This window comes from Mytilus galloprovincialis, chromosome 10 (assembly GCF_965363235.1).
Source record: "Mytilus galloprovincialis chromosome 10, xbMytGall1.hap1.1, whole genome shotgun sequence".
Classification (NCBI taxonomy): domain Eukaryota; kingdom Metazoa; phylum Mollusca; class Bivalvia; order Mytilida; family Mytilidae; genus Mytilus; species Mytilus galloprovincialis.
This window is the reverse complement of record NC_134847.1, coordinates 79392719-79419633: the sequence shown is the minus strand read 5'-3', so window position 1 is coordinate 79419633 and position 26915 is coordinate 79392719. Positions and strand designations below refer to the sequence as shown.

General features: G+C 32.4%; 2 protein-coding genes across 10 annotated transcripts in view; both read right to left on the bottom strand.

Moving 5' to 3' along the window:
* Positions 1–323: 323 nt before the first annotated feature.
* Positions 324–5562, bottom strand: LOC143049367 (uncharacterized). 3 transcript variants are annotated; one of them, XM_076223031.1, is made up of 5 exons: positions 5455–5562; positions 3968–4028; positions 2730–3137; positions 1800–1890; positions 324–846 (listed from the first exon to the last, which is right to left on the bottom strand). In XM_076223031.1, exons 1-5 carry the CDS (start codon positions 5488–5490, stop codon positions 708–710), a joined length of 735 nt encoding a protein of 244 aa, XP_076079146.1. In that variant the 5' UTR covers positions 5491–5562; the 3' UTR covers positions 324–707. The 3 variants fall into 3 exon arrangements, with proteins under 3 accessions (XP_076079146.1, XP_076079145.1, XP_076079147.1); XM_076223030.1 differs by lacking the exon at positions 5455–5562 and adding an exon at positions 4440–5027; XM_076223032.1 differs by lacking the exons at positions 1800–1890; positions 5455–5562 and adding an exon at positions 4440–5027.
* A 3234-nt stretch (positions 5563–8796) lies between these two features.
* Positions 8797–26915, bottom strand: part of LOC143048500 (DENN domain-containing protein 5B-like) — a 45461-nt gene continuing 27342 nt past the window's right edge. For all 7 annotated transcript variants that reach the window (XM_076222181.1, XM_076222184.1, XM_076222186.1 and 4 more), the window contains 11 exons: positions 20160–20295; positions 19373–19501; positions 18929–19050; positions 18467–18612; positions 17746–17864; positions 17180–17277; positions 16535–16612; positions 16057–16139; positions 15625–15751; positions 12856–13018; positions 8797–12246 (listed from right to left, as the gene is read on the bottom strand). In XM_076222181.1, coding sequence (XP_076078296.1) covers positions 12063–12246; positions 12856–13018; positions 15625–15751; positions 16057–16139; positions 16535–16612; positions 17180–17277; positions 17746–17864; positions 18467–18612; positions 18929–19050; positions 19373–19501; positions 20160–20295 — 1385 coding nt within the window. In that variant the 3' untranslated portion in view covers positions 8797–12062. The remainder of the gene's footprint in view (positions 12247–12855; positions 13019–15624; positions 15752–16056; positions 16140–16534; positions 16613–17179; positions 17278–17745; positions 17865–18466; positions 18613–18928; positions 19051–19372; positions 19502–20159; positions 20296–26915) is intronic.

Below are 26915 nucleotides of genomic sequence, written 5' to 3'. Positions count from 1 at the left end.
TCTCATTCAAATGAATTATGCACTATTATGAGTGATATGTCAACAGAATAGATATAGTATTCATATGATACCATGGGATAAAACTCTGTTTAAAAATATCAAACTTTTCAAAAGAATGTTATAAATTGATGGGATATAAATAATGAAGCTTAAAAACAAGAAAAAAAGTCCGTGTCCTTTTTTTCCTTTTTTAAAATTCTGTTAATATAGGCACCTATTTGCTTTGAAAAACTAAGAGAGAGTGACAAAGATTTTATAAGATTTTCGTAAATCGCTTTTTATACTATATGTGAATAAATTATGAAAACGAAAAGTCAGCATCATTGGTCAAATATTTTATTTGCACAACATAAATAAAACTAGAGGAATCTCAATTTCTGACAAAAAAAGGTAGCGAACATTTTTTTTTTATTTGTATATTTTGTATCGATACACAAGTCAAAATAATGAAGATTAAGGGTATTTTTACTTGCAATAATAGTTTGCTCCGCTCTCTTCGTCTTTTTTTTTTTATTATACAATCTTACGATCTAATCATATGTTTTTTTGTTGAAGCGTAATTATTTTCAGGCAGTGGTTATGCAGCAGCTGCTGATCACAAACTATTGCAAAATTAAACTGTAATTGTATGAATATATATATTGATTTTAAAATTAGAAATATTTGAAATAATATGTTAATTACATCTACAAGTATATTCAGTGTTTTCATGTTTTTAAATTGATATCCTCATAGTGTTCGTTGGTAGCTTGAATATCGATGGTGCTGTAGTTTGTAAGTTCTCTCGCTCCACTCAAGTCGGAATAAATGGCATTTGACGCGTTACTTTTCTTTTTAAGCAGTTTTCTGAAATGTAACAACAAAGTATGAATCACTATTACCTCACCACCAGTGAGAATGAATGATATATTAAACAAGCAATGATAAACAAAACTGAAAGTTATGCAAAATCTTGTGAATAGAAACTTAATTTCGGTGTAAAATAATGTTTTCAATAATTATTTAATTTTACGACCATAAATTTATCGGACGCCATCACGAGTTGGTTGACCGTTATGGAATAACCGTTTCACAAATGATATCGGATATGTTCCTTACGTCGTAACTACAATTCCATTCCCTTTCATGAATGTGACCTACCGAATTAGACTATTTACCGGATTAAAATGTTGTAATCACATAAGCAACACGACGGGTGCCACATCTGGAGCAGCATCTGCTTACCCTTCCGGAGCACCTGAGATCACCCCTGGTTTTTGGTGGGGTTCGTTTTGTTTATTCTTTAGTTTTCTATGTTGTGTCATGTTTACTTTTGTTTTTCTGTTTGTCTTTTTCATTTTTAGCCATGGCGTTGTCAGTTTGTTTTAGATTTATGAGTTTGACTTTCCCTTTGGTATCTTTCGTCCCTCTTTTATCCCCAAAAAATGACCGTGTTAATGATGTGATTGATTTTTTGGGTGTTTTAATGCAACTTTAAAGAACCGCATTTAGGCTATGTGGGGCGGCCAATTTTTACTGGTGGAGGAAGCCGCACTGCCCGGAGAAAACACCGACCTTCGATAGGAATACTGACAATCCTAGTCAATTAAGATTGGAATCGAGTGCACCAGCACGAGCGCGGTTCGAACTCACAACCTCAGTGTTGACTGGCCAGTGATTACAGTAGTAACTACTAAGTCCACTCAGCCCCCGATGCTCCTTGTACATGTGTTAGTGATGTGTAAGGTTATCCTATACTATGTTAAAACTATCATCTGAGCCGAAACGAAAACCCGTCTTTTCCACGGTGGACAAAATACCTTTTGTAAAATACAGTTGTAGCAGCTAATACGACGGCAAGGGTCCATCCGATAACAGCAAAAACCAATGGTACCAATTGAGTACATGTCTCTGACAAAAATGTATGAAATAAAAAGAACAATTAGGCCAAATTTACATAAAAAATGTTACCTGATGAGAGCGTTTCTTTGTTTACATTGAAAACGACGTAATGACAAAAATGACGTCACATCTCAAATTCCTAACACGACCAACATCGGAAACGTTACAGTATTTCCCTTTTCTTTTTAACATAAAATTATGTTAGAATTAAAAATAAAATTGATACGGACTTCGACCTCTTTCACAGGTTACGCCTGCCTAATATTAAAATTGACAAAAACGATCAATTCTGCCAAGATATGACATGAACATTACATTCCATAAAAACACCCATATATGAAAAATTACAAACACAGCGAGGTAACTGACTCTTTGTTGACTGAACTATATCATCAAAACATGGCAAAGACTCAACAAGAGAATGAATTATCAACACTATAATATCAAAAATCATCGTTTTAGCCATTTCCAATTGAACTCAAAGTTTGTTCTTACATTGTGCTGATATACCACTGTCCTGTAGATTAGGGGTGGATTGAGCGCTCACATACACGTTAAACCTACTATAATTTTTATGTGGTCGTCCCAACTCAGGAACCTGTAAAGCAGTTGTCGTTGTTGATTGCTGTTTGAAATATTTGTTTTTTGTTTATTGTTTTGTCATTAATCATGCCGTCTGAATTTGTTTTCTCAATTTCTTCATTTTTGGTACCACTGGTTTTATTTCTAATTATTGAAGGCCATTCGCTGGACTAAAATGTCCTAAAGGGACCCTATAGGATAATTACCTCTTTGCATGTCAATCATACCAAAATTCCCTTATTTTTTAAAGACATGTCTCTTTATACCTGAATCAATAGTTGTTTGCAGTTTCAATACTGTTGTCGATATTGTCTTCCGATCGGATAAATGTGTGTGTACTTCTTCAGAACCACTTGATTCTACTGTTGTCGATATTGTCTTCCGATCTGATAAATGTGTGTGTACTTCTTCAGAACCACTTGATTCTACTGTTGTTGATATTTTCTTCCTATCTGATAAATTTGTGTGTACTTCTTCAGAACCATTTGATTCTATTGTTGTTGATATGAATTTCCAATCTGAGAAGTCTGTTTGTACTTCTCCCGAACCATCTGATTCTACTGTTTTTGATATTATCTTCCTATCTGCTAAATCATTTTGTCCTTCTCCAGAACCATCTAATTCTACATCTTCATCATCACTGACAGTATTGGTGGTAATAGATAATTTAGCACCTACAGGGAAAGCAGTCGGAGTTGATAATGAGCGGTTGAGTAGAGAGTAGTATTTTTTTGGTTTAAATGAATGTAAATGCCGCTATAACTTGATACTGTTATCTAGACTTGTCCTAATTTATTAAAGGCACATGTGTTATACCCAGTGGATTTGATAGTCTACTTTAATTCATATTACAGGCTTGTCAATTCTTCAGTACATACTTCTAACAGCGACTGTCGTAAAATATTTGACACTCCAAATATGTATGCATCGTCTCGTTTAACAAATAACTATTGTTTTTTTTTACAAAAATAGGAATCGTTCAGATCCGCGATGATTCCAACAACATATGCATCCAAGACGTTATCGGTATACTTGCGTTATCTATAATTTTACAAGCACAGTTACGTTTTTACTAAAGTGACAACTCTCCCTGTGAGCTACTTCATTTTCCTCTTGCAACCCGTTTGTTTATCAAACATCTTTTATGCAGACAACTATTCGAGGTGCTTGCTTTGCTGTATTCGTACATTATTGCCTGATAATTTTATCTAGATGTGTCCCATGGTATTTGATTTAATCATATTGCAGTATTTTGCTGTGATAATGTCGGTCATTTTATTTACAGAAGTTTTTATACTAATGTGATTATGATGTTCTGTTTTAAAATACATGTATACATGATGGAGCATATTTACTACTTTTTTATGTTTAAGACTAAACTTTTCATCTTGTCTAGGGCAAAATTACTTATTCACAGTTCGTACCAAGCAAGCTTGCTTAATTTCAAAATCAAACAGCCCCTTTGGTATACAAATATATGCTCCCTTATTCTATAATACCTCACCTCGATTCCAGGAAGTTTGTGTTGTAACGGTACTCTTACTCAAGATACCCGATATATAAAACTGAAAAACAAAATTTACAGCTATATTAAATTGATGACTCACATTGAGAATAATGATATCTCTAAAAATGAATTACATCTGAATCAAGATCTGTATAATACATACAATGTATCATTAACAATGTTTTAATGAGTAACAGGTTTACTGTTATACTGAGCCATATGAATTGTATGCTATAAATTTGATGACGTCTTTTTATATCAGCAATCAAAACCGGGCTTTGTAGTTACTAATTATTGATTCACTTTATTACCTCCATTATACTTAAGATTTACATTATTAAACACAATTTTAAACAAGAAAAGAGCAACATATAATTACAAACTACAATTAAAAATAAAACTCACACATTTTACATGAAATATGTATATCAAACATTTTAGTGTTTAAATCCATGCTGAGATAATTCACCTTTAAATTTTCCGTACAGATGGAATATATTCGATCTGCCAAACAGCACATCATATTTCTCTGGTTGTCAGAGTTCACAGATTTCATAATTAACATCTGTAATACCACCAAGTAAGGCTACAACTATATCGCCATCATCTGGCAGATTCTGAACTGAAACTACATATGTCAAGGGCGATTTAGAGGCGGAACCGTCGCTTTTATGGTCATTGAAAGAGAACAAAAGATACCAATGGGATAATCGAAGTCATCAGCCGAAGACAAACGGATAATACCATGACCAGAAACGATAAATGATTGTCGTATGTGATATGTTTTAGTTTAAAACAAATCTTTGTAACTATTTTTTTTTTAACTATTAAGCTGAATGGGGAAATCCTCGGTAAAGATTTACAAAAAAATGTAATAAACATATGGCAGCGGTTATATTGTCGACTCTGATTAAAATATCTTAATTCAAGCCGGAAAAATAGCCTTTTTCTATTGAAATTGCTTTGTGCCGGCACCAGTAATATAGTGAATTTGTTGCCATAACTGGAAAATAGAAAATATGTTATTTTGTTTTCTCTAGGTAAGCAGAAGCTATGTTGCAAATTATTATGTTTTAACATATACAATTTAAAGAACTAACTATTATTTCAAAAGCAGATTTAATTTTACCATTTTTTTATTTTTGAAGCTATGTGGTCGACTTTGTTACATTTTAAAATGTGTTATTAAATTAATGATGCTATTATAGGTATCTCAGATAGGTAAGCTGTTTTCTTATTTAACTACTGGTATATCAGTAATTAGTGGATTCTTTTATGTTGACAGTGCACATTTTCATATTACTTTTCAGAAGTAAATATTAAATTTCACTCTTCACAAAGAACCGGCTAATTAACAAATTCACTATATAGCTGGTATCGGAAAAATAGCCGTTTTCAAAAGAAATTGGCGATTTTGCCGGCTTGAATTAAGGTATTTTGATCAGAGCCGGCAATATAGCCACTGTCTAAACATATATACTTACACATATGCAATATATTCCGAAGAAATATTTCAACATTTTTAATTAAAAAAACCTATTATAAGATATTGATAATTTAGTTCAAACGTATCTTTCAAATATGAATACAACATCAAAATTGAACAAGGAAGAATTACAGAAGAGCAGGAGCTAATTACGAAAAACTCGATTGTGTTTAAGTGGTGGGTTTCCTATATGATAATGTAGTACCAGGAACACATATATCGATATACTGTTCACAGGAATTACTAAGCCCTCTTAATCGATTTAAAATTGTATTCCTGTAAACGCTTCCGTTTTATAAAAAAGAAATTTGATAGAAATAACCTTGTTTGACATACTGTTCCCAGGGATGGGTTTTTGAAGTTTTGGATAGATAATGGTAATTCATCGTTGCTTTTTCGTGCATTTTATACATTTATAGATCCTTTTAGCAAATGTCTCAGTAACCGAATCTCTGGATGCATTATGATGATACATAATTTCATTAAAAAATTTGGCCAGTTATGAGTAGCAACCCCAATAATGAATCTTTTTAGTTTTAGAAGATTTACAGTAGACCTAAAAAGAAACAGTAATTTAATAAACTCTAATCACAGGGATATGTCTCGCCTTTTTGTAATTTTGATTATGCAAATAGTAATCAAATGTACCGTTTTTGTCGAGCCTGCAACTTTTGTTGCAGAAAGCTCGACATAGGGATAGTGATCCGGCGGCGGTGTTAGCTCACTTCTTAAAAGCTATATATTTTAGAAGGTGGAAGAACTGGATGCTTCATATTTTGTATATAGATGCCTCATGTTACGAAGTTTCCGTCAGTCACATGTCCATAGTCCTTGACCTCATTTTCATGGTTCAGTGACCACTTGAAAAAAAAGTTCAGATTTTTTGCAATGTTAAATTCTCTCTTACTGTAAGTAATAGGATAACTATATTTAGTATGTGCGTACCTTGCAAGGTCCTCATGCCCGTCAGACAGTTTTCACTTGACCTCTACCTCATTTCATGGATCAGTGAACAAGGTTAATTTTTGGTGGTCAAGTCCATATCTCAGATACTATAAGCAATAGGTCTAGTATATTCGGTGTATGGAAGGACTGTAAGGTGTACATGTCCAACTGGCAGGTGTCATCTGCCCTTGACCTCATTTTCATGGTTCAGTGGTTATAGTTAAGTTTTTGTGTTTTGGTCTGTTTCTCTCATACTTTATGCAATAGGTCTACTATATTTGTTGTATGGAATGATTGTAAGATGTACATGCCTAGCGGGCAGATGTCATCTGACGTCATCTGACCTTGACCTCATTTTCATGGTTCAGTTGTTATAGTTAAGTTTTTGTGTTTTGGTCTGTTTTTCTCATACTTTATGCAATAGGTTTACTATATTTGTTGTATGGAATGATTGTAAGGTGTACATGTCTAGCGGGCAGATGTCATCTGACCTTGACCTCATTTTCATGGTTCAGTGGTCAAAGTTAAGTTTTTGAGTTTTGGTCTTTTTATCTAATACTTTAAGTAATAGATCAACTATATTTTGTGTATGGAAATATTTTATGATCTATATGTCAGTCGTGCAGGTTTTATTTGACCTTGACCTGGTTTTCAAGGTTCATTGCTCAGTGTTAAGTTTTTGTGTTTTGGTCTATTTTCTTAAACTATAAGCAATAGGTCAACTATATTTGTTGTATGGAAGCATTGTTAGCTGTACATGTCTGCCTGGCATATGGTTCAACTGACTTTGACCTCATTTTCATGATTCATGTTAAGTCTATGTGACAGTCGTAATAAAGCTTTAGATTTAGGAGTATCAACATAATATCAATGATTAATAAAGAAGGCGAGACATTTCTGTGTGTGCACTCTTGTTGAATTAATACGCCAGACGCGCGTTTCGTATACATAAGACTCATCAGTGATGCTCAGATCAAAATAGTTATGAAGCCAAACAAGTACAAAGTCAATGTTGAAATCAAAAAAGCAATACTTTAACATGTTACATAAGTTTTGCAAATATTCAAAGTTAATGAACGATGACTGAGGTACATGGTTAAACAATAGATGTGCCAATGCTAATACAACTGCATATCAAATACCATTAACTTATTATAAGTCCTTCCATTTAAACAAACGTAAACACACACATTAACTTGTGTTAACTATGTAAAAGTTTCAAGGTCAATAAACCAGGAAGAGGGGGTTGGGATATATTATCTTCATTGAAACAATTCTCGCAAGTGCCAATAAATTTGCATACCAAATAACAATGACTAAACATTATCAGTTCATCTTATACTGTTATAATCACAAATTAATACATTTAAATTAAGCAAAAGTGTCAAAGTCGATAGACCATGACTGAGGGGACTGGGCCAAATATTCTTCATGGAAACGCGATGTACTAATGTTTATACATATGAATGCCAATAAACATTGGCCTACCACTAATGGTTCCCATCACAAACTAATACATTTAAATTAAGCAAAAGTTTCAAAGTCAATAGACCATGACTAAGGAGGTGGAGCCAAATGTCTCTAATGGAAATGAGATATACCGATGCTTATACAACTGCTCACCAAATATCATTGACCTACCACATATGGTTCCCTAAACTGATTTAATCACAAACTAATACACATAAAATCAGCAAAGTTTCTAAGTCAATAGATCGTGACTGAGGGCCAAACACAGTATTATATCAACACTTACATTTGTATAAATGTCTTTGTCCTTGTACCATGGTATATCTGGTAAACTTCTTATTTTGATGAAGGGTTGTACAACAGTCAGTTCGAAACCTATTTATGTGTTGTACAAAAATGTTCAGTGAAAGTGTATAGAATGATTGATTATTGGGTGCTTAAACACAAACTAGAGGATTGTGATGAGGGCCCCACAGCATGTTAATAAGGAAATTGTGTTTCAATCAGGGTTATTCAACATACATGTATATACACACACTTAGTTTTATCCATGAACTAAAAGGGGTTTCAAAGTAAGAGATCAAACGTGATTTGTAAAAGACAAACCACTTATTAATTGGCTGGGCCCTTATAAAAGGATAATAGCGTGTACATTGTATTTTATGTAAAGTAACCAGTTTTGTACCACAGGACTGCAAAATCAGCATCATATTCAGACACATTATTTTGATTGTACATATAACAAGTCTATTGTCTTGCTAAACAAATCAGTGAGCTTGATAGAGAAGTATCAAATACTAGTTTTAAAGTCTTTAATCTTACTCAGGTGAGGATAAAACCATCAATTTTCAACACTTAGAGCGAACATATTACAATAATACCATTGAGATTATATTAAGATTAGTAGATAAACAAAACAAAGATATTGGTATCTACATTTTTATTTTAAATGTTCTAAGAACTAAGGAGATCAAAATAAACAAATTTTGATTTTAAATCAACCAGGAAGGTATACATTGTCATTCATGTGTGTCCTGTAAACAAATCCAATAAATTGTAGTATAGAAAGCAAAGATACCTAGATTTCAAGAAACTGTACAGTATTATTGTTATTTTACTTTAAACAACCTCATTTCTTTAAAATAATAAGCAAAAACATTTCTAGGGATTTATTGATCAATTACCGTCTAAAAAAGATGTAAAAATATTGCATCTGTGTGGATGTGCACATTTTAAAGCAGACAGATTAAATTATTGGATTTTTAAATTGTTTGCTTACAGGCATTATGGTTTAACAAAACTGAACAATTATAACTAGTATATGAAAATCTAAATAATCTGTTTATAAAATACAACAAAAGTATAAACAAACAATCAACAAAATTGAGCAGTTATGAAAATGTCATGTAAAAGAACAAAATAAAGTAAAATATTCAGGAAATATATTCTTGGAAAAAAGAACTGTTATCCTCCTATCAGTATGAATTTCCTTCCTTTTGTCCATACACCTACAAGTGAATATTTACTACAGAATCATTGATGAAGGATTGATTTTATTTCTGGGTAAAGGAGGATAAGTTGCACAGATATAGGAGTTTAGTTTCCTCTTACAAATGCAAATATTTGACAGTACATAACTAAAAACGCCATAACATAAAGCGGCTTGTCTAGTTAATTTATATTTCTTGAACTAATGCAATTCAGTACATTATATCCAAATTTGAAAAGTTCTCAACATCTTCATTTTCTTGGACCAAAACCAGATCTTTTAAAAATACCCCTAATCCTTTAAGACTTCAAAGTAATTAGGTTAAGTTCCAGTAACTATAAGTGTTATAATACAGAAAGTGTCTTTTTTTCCTAACTATTGTGGAAATGTAAAGGTATATACCATTATATATTTATGGACATAAAAAACGAAGTACAATATTAAAATTAACAATGTCAAATTTGGCACAAACAATGTTCTATACTGATAAAAATAACAATAACGTCATTGACAGGAAAAATCTGATATTCTCATACACAAATGTTTAAATTACTACTTAATTGAACAAAAAAAGATGCATATACTTTCAAACGTTCATTCACAACTATGAAGATGTAACTATATCTGAAAACTTTATATTTCATTTGGGGTAAAATTAAATTTACAATAATATGTTCAAACTGAATCCGTCAATTTTTATTTTATTCATTCTGCGTTATTCTTTTTTATTAAAATGTTCATGTAGTGTATTGGAATAACTTTTGTTATTAATTTATTTTACTTTGTGTGAATAAATGATCACTCATTTAACATGCCATTAAAAGATAATACTGTTAACAAGACTACATTCAGATTTAAATTTGTCACATTCATACACACTGATAATATATATGAATTATTTTGAAATTTTTATGAAAGGGTATATATAGTAACGATTTTTATAAACATGGCCAGTTCTACTTTTGTAGACAGCAAACATTGTTTTCTTCAACAGAATATGAGTAGAAATTATTGCACTTAAAGAACACAATAAGTACTAATTGAACTTTGAATATTAACAGATAAACTTTCAGTCAACTGACAATGTTTTATACAAGTTTTAATTATCTTCAATCATATCATAAATGTATTAATATTGCAATAAAAATATGTGCTAACTTGTCAAAAATGCTTTTAAAAAAAAGATTGAAACTATCTGTACCAGAACCAGAAGAAAAAGCCAATTAAATTCACTAGAATTTGCAAATTCAAACCTCCTCTGATTCAATTTGAACACACACAATTGAGTCTATATTTTACTATGGGGAAACCCCATAATCGATCAGAATAAAATTAAAAATGGAAATGTTCCTTCATTATTCAGTGGGGGATGCAATATTGAAGAAATGTAAAAACGAAAAATCAAATCCAACAAACTAATATTGCTTATGTTAAAAAAAATCAATTAAAAAAAAGAGAAAGCTGAATATACACCAAGCTAAATTGGCTAAAATTATATAAAGCATTGGCATGAAGCAAAAGTATGGTAAAGCTAATGTAATTGAATTTCAAGGTTCATTGAAAGGTGACAATAAGCTAGGTAATGAATGGCACAATTACTGACAAAGAAGCACTCCATCTTAATTTTTTATGTGCAAGTGACAGACGCAAAATTAATATATTACATTAAAGCTTGAAGACTCTGCAACATAAATTTGTGGTGAGAAAAATAATATGAGTCTAAAGATAAATTATGTCTTAAAACGACTTGTGATAAGAGCTATTGTGTATGACTAAAATATCAACATAATTCATATTAGCTTCGACCAGACTCAATGACAATTTTGAAACAGTGTGATGTTGATAAGCACAACATATTAAACTGCTACATGGAAACAATGTTAAAACGGTTTTGAAGATTATCAAGCACAATATTTTCACTATGCACCAAAACTAAAGTCACAACACATAAAAAATATACATAACATACATACATTGAATATACTCATCTTTAATTTCTACCCTGTGTTAATGACTCACAATTTAATACTTTTGAAAACTTTCTGTGATCAATTTTTTATTCTGTCTTCATCTCATACGTAGTAATACAACCAAAAAGATAACATTTTAACATTTGCAGTGTTGAAAGAATTAAATAGAAAGATTATCCACAGCACTAATTATCATTTAATAATAACTCCACCAAGATGGGCTATAATAAACTGGTGGTATCACCCAATATACTCATTTACTCTAAAAACATTGGAAGACCTATAAGAGTTATCATACCATAACATACAACCAATCAGATTACTTATCAATCAGGATCTCATTTATCCAAATATTATGCATTAATCACACACTTTGGCCTTTAGATGACAAAGGTATATCATAAAACCAACATGTCCAGCACATTGTAGCATATCTTTTATAAAAACACAAGTTATCACAGTACTATAAATAAAATTTAAGAATTGTAAAATATCTAATTTTTCTTGTTTAAAAGGGCATTGAAGGTAAAAATGAAAATCAGTCTTGATTATGGGATACTTTATCTCCAATGGCAAGCAATAAGTATCCAGGTGTTCAATAAACACCTAGAATCATTTGAATATATTAAGTATTTTACATAAAAAAGTCACAAATATTTGATTTTTAGATATTTACATTCACAAACACAATTCTTATCACAACATTTTTAACAAATTAACAATGTATTAATATCAGATATTTATCCCTCGTAGTAATGAGGACTCTAAAGTGATTGTAAACTCGTCCAACGTGCTGAGTATATGGACTAGATAGTTTATATGACTAGAACTACGTAGGAATGATGACTCCTCGTACAACTGTGCCGTGATTGGAGTGTTGGCAATAATTGGCATCAGTTTCTGTAATGTATGGTCTCTGAAAACAGATTTTTTTATTGAATTAGTACTACAAAAATGTAATTTCTTTCAAATTTACAGTGTCAATCTAAACCAACTATTCCAAACAAATGCTCTATTGTCATTTAGTTTTCTATAACTACAAATTAAAAAAAAAGATCGATATCTAATGACAATCTAAACCAACTATTCCAAACAAATGCTCTATTGTCATTTAGTTTTCTATAACTACAAAATAAAAAAAAAGATCGATATCTAATGACTATTCAAGAAAATATGAAAACTAATTATGATAACAAAAAATTGATGCAATGCTATTTGGTATTTGAAAAAATCATGAAACTCAGTGTTTTAAGATTTACAAAAAATATCCTTATGGCTTCAACCTTTAAGTATCCATGTCCTATCTGCAGTTCCGTATCTATTTTTTATTTGTTTGGTCGATAGTTGTCTCATTCTGTTGTTTTTTGTGTATCAGATAACATTATTTTTTGAAACTCTTGATGGAATTGTACAATCCTAGAGTATAAATTACACTAAAATTGAATTATCATGCAACTTCTTTTTTTGAAATTTTCTTCCAAGGCAATGATTGTCCTGTGTAAATACTGTATACTATAATACATACCTTATCCCTACACAAACAAACACTTGAAACTTTCCATCCTTCCCGATAGTCTCTGCGGAGGCATTGATTGTATCAATTAGATCACAGAATTTAAATAAACTGTTGTTAGCCGCCTTTCTCACTTGTCCAGACATTACACATTCTACATGAGATTTCACTTTCTCTAAAATCAAATAATTTACAATGATAATAATAAATGAGTAGTTTGTTCAAGTGCAGTTATCATGAAAACTGTCTAGTACTATTCGAACTTTCAACACATGCCCTTCTTTGTCCTTATAAATGTATGTTTTCATTATGAGTCAGATACTGTATATTCATTTATTTTGGTAGGTACATGCTATAATTTATTTTGGTAGGTACCTGCTATAATTTATTTTGGTAGATACCTGCTATAATTTATTTTGGTAGGTACATGCTATAATTTATTTTGGTAGATACATGCTATAATTTATTTTGGTAGGTACCTGCTATAATTTATTTTGGCAGATACATGCTATAATTTATTTTGGTAGGTACCTGCTATAATTTATTTTGGTAGGTACATGCTATAATTTATTTTGGTAGATACATGCTATAATTTATTTTGGTAGGTACCTGCTATAATTTATTTTGGTAGATACATGCTATAATTTATTTTGGTAGGTACCTGCTATAATTTATTTTGGTAGATACATGCTATAATTTATTTTGGTAGGTACATGCTATAATTTATTTTGGTAGATACATGCTATAATTTATTTTGGTAGGTACCTGCTATAATCTATTTTGGTAGGTACCTGCTATAATCTATTTATAATCTATTTTGGTAGATACATGCTACAATTTATTTTGGTAGGTACCTGCTATAATTTATTTTGGTAGGTACATGCTATAATTTATTTTGGTAGGTACATGCTATAATTTATTTTGGTAGGTACATGCTATAATTTATTTTGGTAGATACATGCTATAATTTATTTTGGTAGGTACATGCTATAATTTATTTTGGTAGGTACCTGCTATAATTTATTTTGGTAGGTACATGCTACAATTTATTTTGGTAGGTACATGCTATAATTTATTTTGGTAGGTACATGCTACAATTTATTTTGGTAGGTACATGCTATAATTTATTTTGGTAGGTACATGCTATAATTTATTTTGGTAGGTACATGCTATAATTTATTTTGGTAGGTACCTGCTATAATTTATTTTGGTAGGTACATGCTACAATTTATTTTGGTAGGTACATGCTATAATTTATTTTGGTAGGTACATGCTACAATTTATTTTGGTAGGTACATGCTATAATTTATTTTGGTAGGTACATGCTATAATTTATTTTGGTAGGTACATGCTACAATTTATTTTGGTAGGTACATGCTATAATTTATTTTGGTAGGTACATGTTATAATTTATTTTGGTAGGTACATGCTATAATTTATTTTGGTAGGTACATGCTATAATCAATAATCTATTTTGGTAGGTACCTGCTATAATCTATTTTGGTAGGTACCTGCTATAATCTATTTTGGTAGGTACATGCTATAATTTATTTTGGTAGGTACCTGCCATAATCTATTTTGGTAGGTACCTGCTATAATCTATTTTGGTAGGTACCTGCTATAATCTATTTTGGTAGGTACCTGCTATAATCTATTTTGGTAGGTACCTGCTATAATCTATTTATAATCTATTTTGGTAGGTACCTGCTATAATTTATTTTGGTAGGTACATGCTATAATCTATTTATAATCTATTTTGGTAGGTACCTGCTATAATTTATTTTGGTAGGTACCTGCTATAATTTATTTTGGTAGGTACATGCTATAATTTATTTTGGTAGGTACATGCTATAATTTATTTTGGTATACATGCTATAATTTATTTTGGTAGGTACATGCTATAATTTATTTTGGTAGGTACCTGCTATAATTTATTTTGGTAGATACATGCTATAATTTATTTTGGTAGGTACATGCTATAATTTTCCTGGATTGTATTAAACATGTATTCTGATGGATACTTGATTTTATGGGGCTAAATACAGAAATTTGTATTTAATTGAATGCTTAAATTCAATGGTGAACCTTTTCACATGAAATCTTCAAAAAAATAATCCGAACCGAATGAAGTATAATAAATCTGTAGTATATGCCACTTTAAAGTTCTGTGATGCATGAAAACTTTAATTAATGTGGATTCATTAACTTTCATGGATTGTTGAAAACTTGTATATTCGAAGATATTTGATTTCTTGGTTTTGCCAATCTTTGTATACAAAACCAATTGAAAATATGATATTCATCGAACATTTAAATTCATGGTTCACCTGTAACAGACGAAACCAACGAAAATTGTTATCAACGAATAATAATGAATCCACAGTATTTCCAGTATAAAACTTCTCCTCAACAATAAAACATATATTGATGAAAGTTTACATATTTTTAGAACATTTCCTGAGGATGTGTCCTTCTGAAGTTCCTCCACATTTCTAGTTTTAAACCAAGTCACAAACAATTTCATTCAATGTACAATGCATATATACATCTAATCGTCTTCTTATATATTACATAAATAACAGTGTTTGTCAAAAGTTTTTGAAATTTTGGATCCTCAATGCTCTTCAACTTTGTACTTGTTTGGCATTATAAATATTTTGATATGAGCGTCACTGATGAGTCTTATGTAGACGAAAGCGCGTCTGGCGTACTAAATAATAATCCCGGTACCTTTGATAACTATTTGAAGGTTACTTTTCATTTGCAAAACAACATACTTACCAAGGAAATCCCAGACAAACATTTTATTGCGGAACAACCTTGATGACCTGAAGCCGTAATTAAATACAAGTTCTAAACAGTTAACCAATCCACGTTCTCCACACAACAAAAATGTCAAACTTCCTCTCTGCAAAACACATGGATAATCTTATCATGAGTGCATAGGGATATACAAAAACATTATAATTCTGTGAAAATGAGGTAATTTTGAGATGACCCATGTCAACAGCAAGGATCCAGATTTTTTTTATATAATTCGGTCATTTTGAGATGACTTGAAAGTTTTGGTCCCACAAAATATTAGAAGACATCTATAGAAGTCAACATCAGGTCTTCAATATAATATTATCGATGCAGTATATATGTCAAGATAGAAAAATTTTGAAGTCTACAAGTTTTAATTTAACTAGATTATAAAGTTTGTGCACTAACCTCCTTTTCTGGTTTATAATAATGTTTAACAAGATTATTAACTGCATGGCCCAGTGCCTCTTGAATTTGTGGAATTTTCAAACCTTGAATGGAAAAGACAACTTTTAAATCATTGTAATGCTGAAGCTATGTGCATCTGGCAAGTTGGTTATTTTATTATTCATTTAAAATTTTATTTTTTTATTTAACTAGCAGTCAATTTATTTTATTTTTCAGCTTTCTTGTGGATATTTAAAAATACTTTTGAAATCTGTGTGGATTTAATTAAACTAAAAGGTTTCCTTAATTCTATTTTGAAAACACAAATACTGTATCTGTTTGTCAAAAGCAAGTTTTCCTGAAGTGAGGTAAATTTAAGTAAAGAACAAATTGGAAAAGTAATTGCAGCAAATCTTTCCTTTACATTATTACAACTTTAGGAATGCTCTTATTTAAATTTAAATATGTTTCATATGCAATGTACATATAAAAACTTTACTTTGTTCTGTGTTCCTCTTTGGTGACTTTGGTGAACCCAATCTAGGTGGCGATGAGTAATGCACAGCCAGATCTAAATCTAAAATAAATATTGATAGAAATATATGTGTAAGATACAACAGTTTGACAACTTACAATAAAATATAAATCTGAAACAGAGGTTTATCTATTTCTGAATCACAACCCTTGAACAAATATTTCTTCACACCTCAATTAATCAAAATATATTTAATAAATGTTTTATCGTTAATGAAATATCCTAATATAGCCTGATTATGACTTCAAATGCTATTTTTAATAAGGACATTTTAATCACTTTACATGCACACATGAAAAAGTGTGTAAACACCATTTCATTTTGTGCCTGTACCATATTGGGATATCTGACCCATGTGTTGTATGTTGTTGTTTGTATATTTATTTCCCCAGAGGAGTGAGGTGTTGATCGTTGTAGTCTATGGAAATGTCTAATGTTTTTGGTAACTCATGCTATCCTTCTATGAATTATTTGATGAAACATTTTATCTTACTGTTTTATAAAGAGTTGTTTATATATTCATGGGTAAATTATATTTAAACTCAGACCAATACTTCACCAGACTATCACATCACATGCTCTTGTGTTTCATCATACTACAATACCTACCATAAATATCCATATTACGTGACAATAACTCAGCCACCAGTAATCTTTCTGTACTTCCATCGTCTACCCCTTTACCTAACCATCTACCACAGTTAAACCTGTAATTAACATATCAAATATTAATGTACTGACTACATCAGGTATATAATTGAAAGCATATATTTGTGAAAAGGTTTTGAACCTATATTTGTCTTAAACCTAAAACATAGAATTCTAATAAAAATAAAGTTAATTCTTTGTATTTCAACGGAGACCACATTTGATCTAGCAATAACTTATAAATCATGGAAACTGTAAAAAACTAAAAGTTTGATGTAATTCATATTTATACTATTTGTTTAGTACATTGTACTCCTAAAGCTGACTTAGTATCAAAGGCATATACTATCTTTAATCTACAACCATGTAAAACATGCAAACATTAAAAGTCAATAAACCAAAATTGTGAGGTAAATATTGATTAACAATAACCCTCTTCCACTTTCCTTTGGTAACACCCCCTTGAATATTACATGTAAATCCAACCTATATCCCTGACTATATATTTTCTTGAATGTAGCACTAACCTGTATGTATGACCAGTGAGTTCATTCCTAACCAGAACATATTCTACCAGCCATCTTGGTGTAATCCCGCTGTTGTCATGACCTATCCTTAGTGTTGTCAATACACCCAAGTTTTTATGCTGAAATATATATAAAATCAAATCATTAATTTCTTTTCTCTATATTATCAATTGCATAACTTCCTGTTACAAATATTTCATGCATATTCAGGATATTTTGATTTTAAATAGACAGAGAGGAAATCTTTAGAATATAAAATAGTTGTAGAATAATTCCTGTGGAAAAGAACAAAGAATTAAAAGTACTTTGACAATTGCCTTCTTAATTTCACCTAGGCAAACTATTGAACAAGTGCTTTTGTATTCCACTCTTGGTATCCATATTGATTTTTCTATATATAAAAAAATCACAAACTTATTAATTATCTGAAGTTCAGTAGCAGTTGGACCAATATGGGATTTTTAGTACTATTTGCAGAAATTTGTACCTTAACATTTGCAGTGGTTGAAAAGCATTCTCAAAAATCAAATTAAATTTATTAAGTGGAGACCTCTTCAGGTCAATGATAACAAAGTCTGGTTCATGTAATCCCATTTATAATAGGGAAAACTTAATAGGATGACAGACACAAATACTACATGATAACAATAGACCATGATGTCTCTTTGGCCCAGTAGATATCTAGAAATCATATAAATACTTTTCTCTTTACAATTCTCACCTCCACATTAAACTCTAGAAATCCTTTAGGCGTCTCTATTGGTCCAGTCTCTCCTAACTGTCCAGCTATACACACCCAGGGATTAGCACTTGTTGTAGAACAACCAAACTTTGGACTAGGATAAATCATTACTTTGTATGGCACAACTGCAATATAACAGGAGATGCATATCAATGACTTCTGTATAATAGGCTAAAACTTATTTTTTCCTTTGAGGAAACAACAGCCTCATTTTCAATGAAAAAAAAATCATCATTCCAACTATTTTTAAGCTTATCTATTGATCTATAGTTCAATAATATATGAATCAATCAAATTTCTACCTTTGAAAATTATAAAAAGAATTCTAATGTCACTAATTTTAGGATAAGACTAGTTTATCCATGTTATCTATTTTAGGATAAAACTTACATACTAAATTTACCAGTTTTAAATTAGAATTGGTATAACAGTAATTTTTACCAGTTTTAGGATAAGAGTTGGTATAACAGAAATAGTCTACAGCATTCAATGATAGTAAATGGTATATAAACTGTTCTCTTTCATCTTCACATCTCAGGAAGGCATATCTCTTGTATAAAGTTCTGTAAAATAATAATAAGTATACAATAAGCAGTAAAAGCCGAAGTCACAATCTTAATTTATCATCTGCAATTATACAGGGAAATACTTATTTTCTGTTTGTTTCGGAGATAAATATTTGTAGATTTATTTCACTTAGTAGAAATGTGTAAAGTGCTTTTCAGTCGATTTCCTTTCGATGATCTCTAGTCTTATTTCAGAAACAGGTGTAATTGTCTTGTTTACTCCCTCAATTACTAAAACCCAACATATGTTTTAATAATTAATTCTCAGTTAGACTATTACAAAACACTTAATATATTAATCACACAACATTGTCCATACCTGAGTAGGTCAGCATCAGACAGCAGAGTCTTTAAATGAGTAGCTAGGACCTTCTTTTCTAAAGACAGTCGTACAAAAGCTCTGGCTTGTCCTACATCTGTACGAATATCTGACATCTGGATTACCTTCCTGCAAAATAGTTATACTCATAGAATTAGGATAAAATCTTTTTTCAAGTATATGAAGAATAACCTTTGATTTACTTGCAAATTTTTGCTTTAAAAAAAATAGATCATTTCTTTGATTTGTGTGGAGGGTAAATCTTTGCATTGGTACTCAATGTTATTTTTTTTACATAAGTTTCCTAGGCAAATGACAACTTTAAAATTTAGAGCCATCATTTGTCTGAATTTGCTCCAAATGACCCCAGATCTGATTAGAATAACCTTCTAATGTCATGCAGCAATCACTCAAAAAAGTCAAGTTTTTGTGTAATAACATTTCATTATGAATTATATAAGTAGGAAGTGGTCAAAGGGTAGGTAACTCTATCATGCCAGAACTTTTTTTCTTGGAGTGTAGAGCCAAGTTCACTTGGATCTCCTGAGTTAACTTTACTTACTCGGGTTCCAACAATCAGAATTTTCTTGAACCCCTCTTACCCTGATTCCAACCCTCATCGAGCCAGGGTTATACTCTTGAAACTCTTAAGTCAACTCTAGAGTTTCAAGTGAACTTTGCCAAGATGTACTAACCTTAAATCATGTTTTATAGAAGTAGGAAGAGGTGAAAGGGTAGGTAACTCTATCCTGCCAGAACTTCCGTTCTTAGAGTGTATATTACAAACCTTAAGTCATGAGTAATGGAAGTAGGTAGTGGCGTAAGGGTAGGTAACTCTATTCTGCCAGAACTGCCTTTTCTTTTATGACCCTTTTTTTCAGTTGGTTTAAGATGAAAATCATCCAATGCCAAATTTGCTACATCTGAAAAGATCAGAAAGTTTTATTGTGTTACAGCATTCTTCCTTCAGAAAGACATTTATTTATATTAAATCAATTTACTAGCATGCAAAAAATGAGATGATTCAATATCTCAAAAAGATTATCTGTTAATTCTGATTATATTACTTGTAAGTAATTGTTATTCTAGAAACAATCTGATTGAAAGAAAAATGATGTGTTCATGCTTTGCTTTCATGGATCTGACAGCAGTTTGCTCTACTTTCAGTATTATCAATTATTATACTAGCCATCAAAATTCTTGAAGGTGTGTATCAGTACAATCAAACCAGATCTAGAGGATCTCGAAATTTATTTTAAAATAGAAAGAAGAACAAAGAGTTGTCAGAACCTTGTAAGCATAGCATGGATACAGGATCTGTATTTACAGTGAGATGCTTATAGGTGTTACTGTAAAATTTTACCTATAGCTCAACCTGTTTTTAAAATTGTCAACACAATAGGGACATTTAAATTGACCAGTTGGTATTGTTAGATTTAGATATACCTTGATTCTACCTGTACAGATTTTTATTCACCTAACCCGAAGTTTCAGCATGCTTTTTTCCTGAAGATTTTCTTACCTAGGATTATTCTATTAAAATTGATAGGGAAGAAAAAAGTTTTGGTTTTCATTGTTTTAAATCCCTGATATATATGATTTATCTATTTTTTACCTAAAATTCTAAATCAGTAAAAGATTAAAATAAATATGTATTACTATGTTTGAAAATTTAAACTGTTTTTACACCAAAATGCTTCTTTAAAATTCTAACCCTTATATATAGTATTGTCCAGCTGCCAGTGAAACAAGAAATAGCTGCTCAGGTGTTTACAGTTTAAATTTTCAGAGGGATATGTTGTTCTTTTCTTCACATGACCCTTCAAGATTTTCATTTTGGATTATTATTTGCAATGTTTTAAATCTTTTGGTGTCATTGTGCATACAATATTGGATTTATTTTATTTGAATTCACTAGCAATTTTGCTTCTTAAAATGTGATGTGTTTCTTTCAAGATTTTATTGTCATGACGGACATCAAGGAGGAAATAATTCATTCTAACCGTTTTGTGGGGCTTACATATGATGTTGTACATATAAAATTAGAAATAATTTTGGAGTATACCTTGATGTGTTTTTTATTTGAAATCTATTATAATATTAGTGGGAGTTTTGTGCATAAAATGCTGTGTTCACTAAAGGAAATTCAATTTTGCATACGATGGGATTTAGTTATGTTAAAGATTTAAAAATTTCAAAACTGGAATTCAAGTAGGAGATATAGTGTGTGTTCATCCAACATGTTTCTGTGGCTTTAAATGTGATTTTTGAAATATTCATTATTAATTTTTGGATCTATTACAAATTTAAGATGATTCCCTATTTAAATGGGATCTTGGAAATGAAATAAAATGTTGAAGTAGTGCAGTGGATATAGTCTAATCTAGTGATAAAGTGAAAAATAAAAGTAAAATATTCTAAAATATTCCTAACGTGAGGAAATGTTTTTTAAAAGTGAATGTGAAATTGGAAATAGTCATTATAAAATTCTGAATCAAATAGTGTTTGATTTGGAAATTATTATAGGAAATGAAATAAAATGTTGGAGTAATGCAGCGGATATAGTCTAATTTAGTGATAAAGTGAAAAATGAAAGTAAAATATTCTAAAATATTCCTAACATGAGGAAATGTTTTCAGTGAATGTGAAATTGGAAATAGTCATTATAAAATTCTGAATCAAATATTGTTTGATTTGGAAATTTATTATAGGAAATGAAATACAATGTTTACTGTGGATATATTAAAATCAGGTGATATATAGTAAAAATATAAATAAAATATTACAAAATATAAGTGAGGATAACTATTTGGAATATAGTAATGGAAATGATTCTGAATTATGTATAGATTCTGCACCTGTTAAATTAGGATGTATATCATTGGAAGTTAATCAGAATTTATACTATGGATTTAGAAAAAAATCTAGTGAAGTAGTGAAAAATGAATGAAATTGGGAATTATTTAAAGTCTTTGGAATTCTGGTTGAGATGTCAAATATTGTTGTAAAAAAATAAATGAAATTGTTTATTCAATATGATTTTGAGGTTTCATTAAAGTGAGTGAAATATTACAACTGGATTATTTAGGGTATTAAACACTGCTAGTAGTGGCTATGCAAACATTTAGATGAAATGTAGTGCATTTTAGGTCATGCAATTTTAAATTACAACTGCAAGAAAATAAAATATATGATATAGTCATTCTTGTTTGGCTTGATCACTCATAAGATTTTGAATGACAGTAAAATAAAAATCTCTCAACAGAATAATCCTAGGTAAAAAAAAGTTCAGGAAAAAAGCATGCTGAAACTTTTGGTTAGGTGAATAAAATTTTATAGCTATAAATACGTTACCATCATAAATTCTGAGTGTAACCCCAATTGCGTCATAGGTCAGATGGAAAATCCCAACTAAAAATAAACGTACTCTCACTGGTCCGGACATATACCCCTGTTTGCCCATATTCTTCCATTCAATTTCCATCTGCGACATCGGTCACACGTGCACATCAAGTTTTACAGATTCAACAGAGAAGTGTTTAGTTTTTTGAATAGCTTAATTGCTTTTCATATATATTGTGTATTTTATTGGAAATATATTCCCTTGTTTTGTTTAAATTTCTAAACAAATTATTTGTGTTTTTGACTAAAGTAAAATTTATTATGGACTTTAATTTGAATAGTCCGTATGTAAGTATTCCTGGTTCGGACTATCTCTTAGATGGGTCACTACCTTTAAGTCCCCCCCAAACTACCAGTACATTGACCGGAGTTTCGACAACGGTGTCTGGTATTGCTACCTATCCGACCCTTTCACAAGGTTCGGCCATGCATTTTGGGGGGGTACCTACGTCAACTTCGGTGACTCATACTTTATCTAGGTCTGTTAATTCAGCGGGTACTATTAGTTCTGTCCCAGGTACAGCTATGGGCTTGAACTTGCCAGGTTCTAGACCCCCATTATCCTATTGTGGGTATATGCTTCCCAACACGGGCACACAACCTTTACCCTCATGGTCTCAGCCACCTTGGCCACAGTCTTACCCTTATGGTGGGTTTATGCCAAACCAACCTGGTTTTTGGCCTTACAGGGACAATTTCTATGGTCCCCCTTCTGGGGTAGCTACTGCACCACCTTTAGCTCCTGCTCTACCCGTAGCAGTATCTTTGACTTCTGCAGTAGCTCCTTCTACCACCGTACCTGACTCTCAAGCTTCTAGTTCTTCTCATGGTACTCAGGTTTCTGATCATGCATCACCTTTGGATGGTTTACAGAAGTTACTTTTAGACTTTGGTGAGTCTTTCAAGGCTGAATTTAGTACTCTATCCAGTCGTATGACTCTACTGGAAAATAGAGTTTCTTCTCATCAACCTTCTCCAGCTAAGTCTGTAGAATGTGATGAGAGGGAGGATGACGAGCTTTCTGTTTCCCCTGGGAGTCATGAAAGGGCTTTCCTCACTGATGAGGATGTTGAAAGTTCTTCTTCTCCCAAGGTATCGAAGACGGCCCCTGAGCCTTCTTCTAAGTCAGCTCAACAACCTCCCACCAAGGAGACTGAGGATCCTCCTTCCTTGAAGGATCTTAGGGATAAGGTGTATACCTTGATGAGGGATGAAGCACATATCCCTTTTCTCTCTCCTTCCAAGCCGAAGAAACCTTCTTCAACTTTTGAAGCTTCCTGTGGTATTTCTCAGGATACTGTGACTTCTCACAATTCTTTTCCTGAATCTGGCCATATGACTTTTGCTTTACAATTTATTAATGAAGGTATCGCTAATTCTGCTAGTGAAAAGGTTGCTAATAACAATATCTCAGGATTTGGAATGTCATCCTTTTCTGATCAGGTTAAGTACAAGGATTTTGATATCTTTGATTCTTCACTGGGTAGACTTGTTCCCAGTTGTGACAAATCTATGTCATCTTTATTGGGAAAAAAGCCAGTAGATGGTCTTCGTCTCACTCAACCTGTTTGGTCAAAGACTGAGAATCTCCTTCGTAGTGCTTCTCAAGTTCTTGGCACAGCCGAACATTTTCTAGCTGCAACCGGACATTTGCTTAACAGCGAAGATTCGGTTGTTCCAGCAGAAGTACGATCCTTCTTACTTCAACTGGATAAAGCTTTAGGTTCATCTCAGTTGCTTTTAATGGGTTCTATTGCTAATTGCACCCTATCTAAAAGAGCAGAGTTTCTTGAAAACATTTCTATCGCTGAGCCTTTGAAAGATTCTTTACTGAAATCTCCACTCTCTGACAAGATGTTTGGTTTACCCTTACAGCGGGTTCAAGAGGAACTCAGCAAAAACCCTCCTCCAGTCAAAGTTAGTGTACAAGTTACTAATGGCAAGAGGTCGGTTAATGCTACATCTAGTTCTAATAGTACTTCTGCTTCAGGTGGTCCTCCTTCTTCTGCTAAGAAAAGGAAGAATAACTACGGCAAACCGCAGAACAAACCCAATAACTCAGGAAAAAGCTCAGGTAAGCCTTCTGGTGGTTTTAAGGGTTCCAAGAAACCTGGGTCTAGTACCTAGGTTCTTGCCCCCTCGTACGTTATTGACAGCTTCCCCAGGGGAAAATTTACAACAAGTTCCTCAAAAATCAATACCAGTAGGGGGGAGGTTAAGTTTTTTCCTAAATCAGTGGAAGAAAATTACCTCAGACTGTTATGTGCTGTCAATAATTCGAGGGGGATTAACACTTCAGTTCAAGAACCCACCTCCTCTATCTGCAGTTCCAATAAGTTTGTCTCATACACAAGACCCAGTCAAGTGTCAACTTCTATCAGTAGAAGTGGACACTATGTTACAAAAAGCTGCAATAGAGGAGGTGTCGATCTTAACTCTGTCTCCGGGATTTTATTCCCGTCTTTTTCTGGTTCCAAAGAAGACTGGAGGAATGAGGCCAGTCATAGACCTATCTATTCTGAACAAATTTCTTATTGTTCCCCACTTCAAAATGGAAACAAACAGATCCATCAGGGCTTCAATCCTTCCAGGAATGTGGACTACTTCTCTGGATCTTTCAGACGCGTATTTCCACATTCCCATTTCCAAAACTTACAGGAAATACCTTCGCTTCGTTTGGAACAACAAAGTTTTCCAGTTCAAGGCTCTCCCTTTTGGCCTGTCTACAGCCCCTTTGGCTTTTACCAAAATCATGCAGGCAGCTATAGCTCACCTACATTCCCTGTCTATTCAGATTCATTCCTATCTGGACGATTCCCTTCTCAAGGAATTTTGCCCAATCAAATTGAGGGTTCAGACAGACTTGGTCATCAATTGTTTTCTGTCCCTAGGCTTCCTTATCTCTTGGAAAAAGTCAGAGATAATTCCGTCTCAAGACTTTGTTTTCCTGGGAGAACATTTCCTAACCAGTGTAGGCCTAGTCCTCCCACCAGAGGAGAAATTTACAAAACTATGTCAGAAAATACATTTATTCCTGACGGTTCAATCAGTCACAGCACGTCAATTCTTGCAACTTCTGGGTCTATTGAACTCTCTGGCAGATGTAATTCCATTGGGACGACTTCACATTCGTCCGCTTCAGTTTTATCTGCACAAGTTATGGATTGCAGCTTCACAAGAATGGGAAGCATTGATTCCAATCACTCAGCCTTTATTTCCACACCTTCAATGGTGGTTAGTACGGGAAAATGTAATGAGGGGCCTATGTCTGTCCCCTCAAGTTCCCAGTCTAACATTATTCACAGATGCCTCCACCCTCGGTTGGGGAGCATATCTGGAGGGGCTTACAATCTCGGGAGTCTGGAGTCCAGATCTTTTGGAAGAGCATATCAATGTATTGGAAATGAAAGCAGTTCTGTTTGCACTGAATCATTTCCAAATGTCTCTAAAGAATCAGTCTGTCATTCTGGCCACGGACAACACAACAGTTGTAGCTTATCTCAAGAATCAGGGAGGAACTCATTCACCTTCTCTTTATCAGATAGCCAGAGACATTCTCCTTCTGTGTTTTCAACTCCAGGTTCATCTAGTGGTGAGACATATTGCGGGGCACCTCAATATTCTAGCCGACACTCTATCCAGATCCCTTGCTCCAGTAAACACGGAGTGGGAACTACTTCAAGTAGTTTTCAAAGCTGTGACTCTTCATTGGGGGTCACCTCAGATAGATCTGTTTGCGACCAGTCTCAATCACAAACTTCTAACATTTGTGTCTCCGGTTCCAGATCCAAAATCTTTTGCGGTAGACACAATGAGCCTATCTTGGAAAGGAATGTTCGGGTACGCCTTCCCTCCTTTCAGGTTTCTCTCCCCAGTACTTCAGAAAATAGCAGGGGAAAATTGCAAGATCATAGTTATTGCTCCAGCATGGCCAAAACAGTCTTGGTTTCCAGACCTTCTGCGCCTATCATGTGCTTGTCCTCTGGTTCTACCTCTGAGACCAGACCTTCTGTCTCAAATCAAGGGCAAGGTTCTTTATCAAAATCCAGAAAAACTTCATCTACACGCCTGGCTTCTCTCAGGGTTAGCCTCAGAAAGAGAGGTTTTTCTGAAGGAGCAACCAAGCATCTCACAAAGTCTG

Excerpts from the sequence above, each read along its gene's own strand:
- LOC143049367 (XM_076223030.1), bottom strand. The coding sequence starts at position 4,535 with ATGTTAATTATGAAATCTGTGAACTCTGACAACCAGAGAAATATGATG. Across the intron at positions 4,029-4,439 it reads TCTGTACGGAAAATTTAAAG|TTTTATATATCGGGTATCTT; the intron begins GTGAATTATCTC and ends TTTGTTTTTCAG. Across the intron at positions 3,138-3,967 it reads ACAAACTTCCTGGAATCGAG|GTGCTAAATTATCTATTACC; the intron begins GTGAGGTATTAT and ends CTTTCCCTGTAG.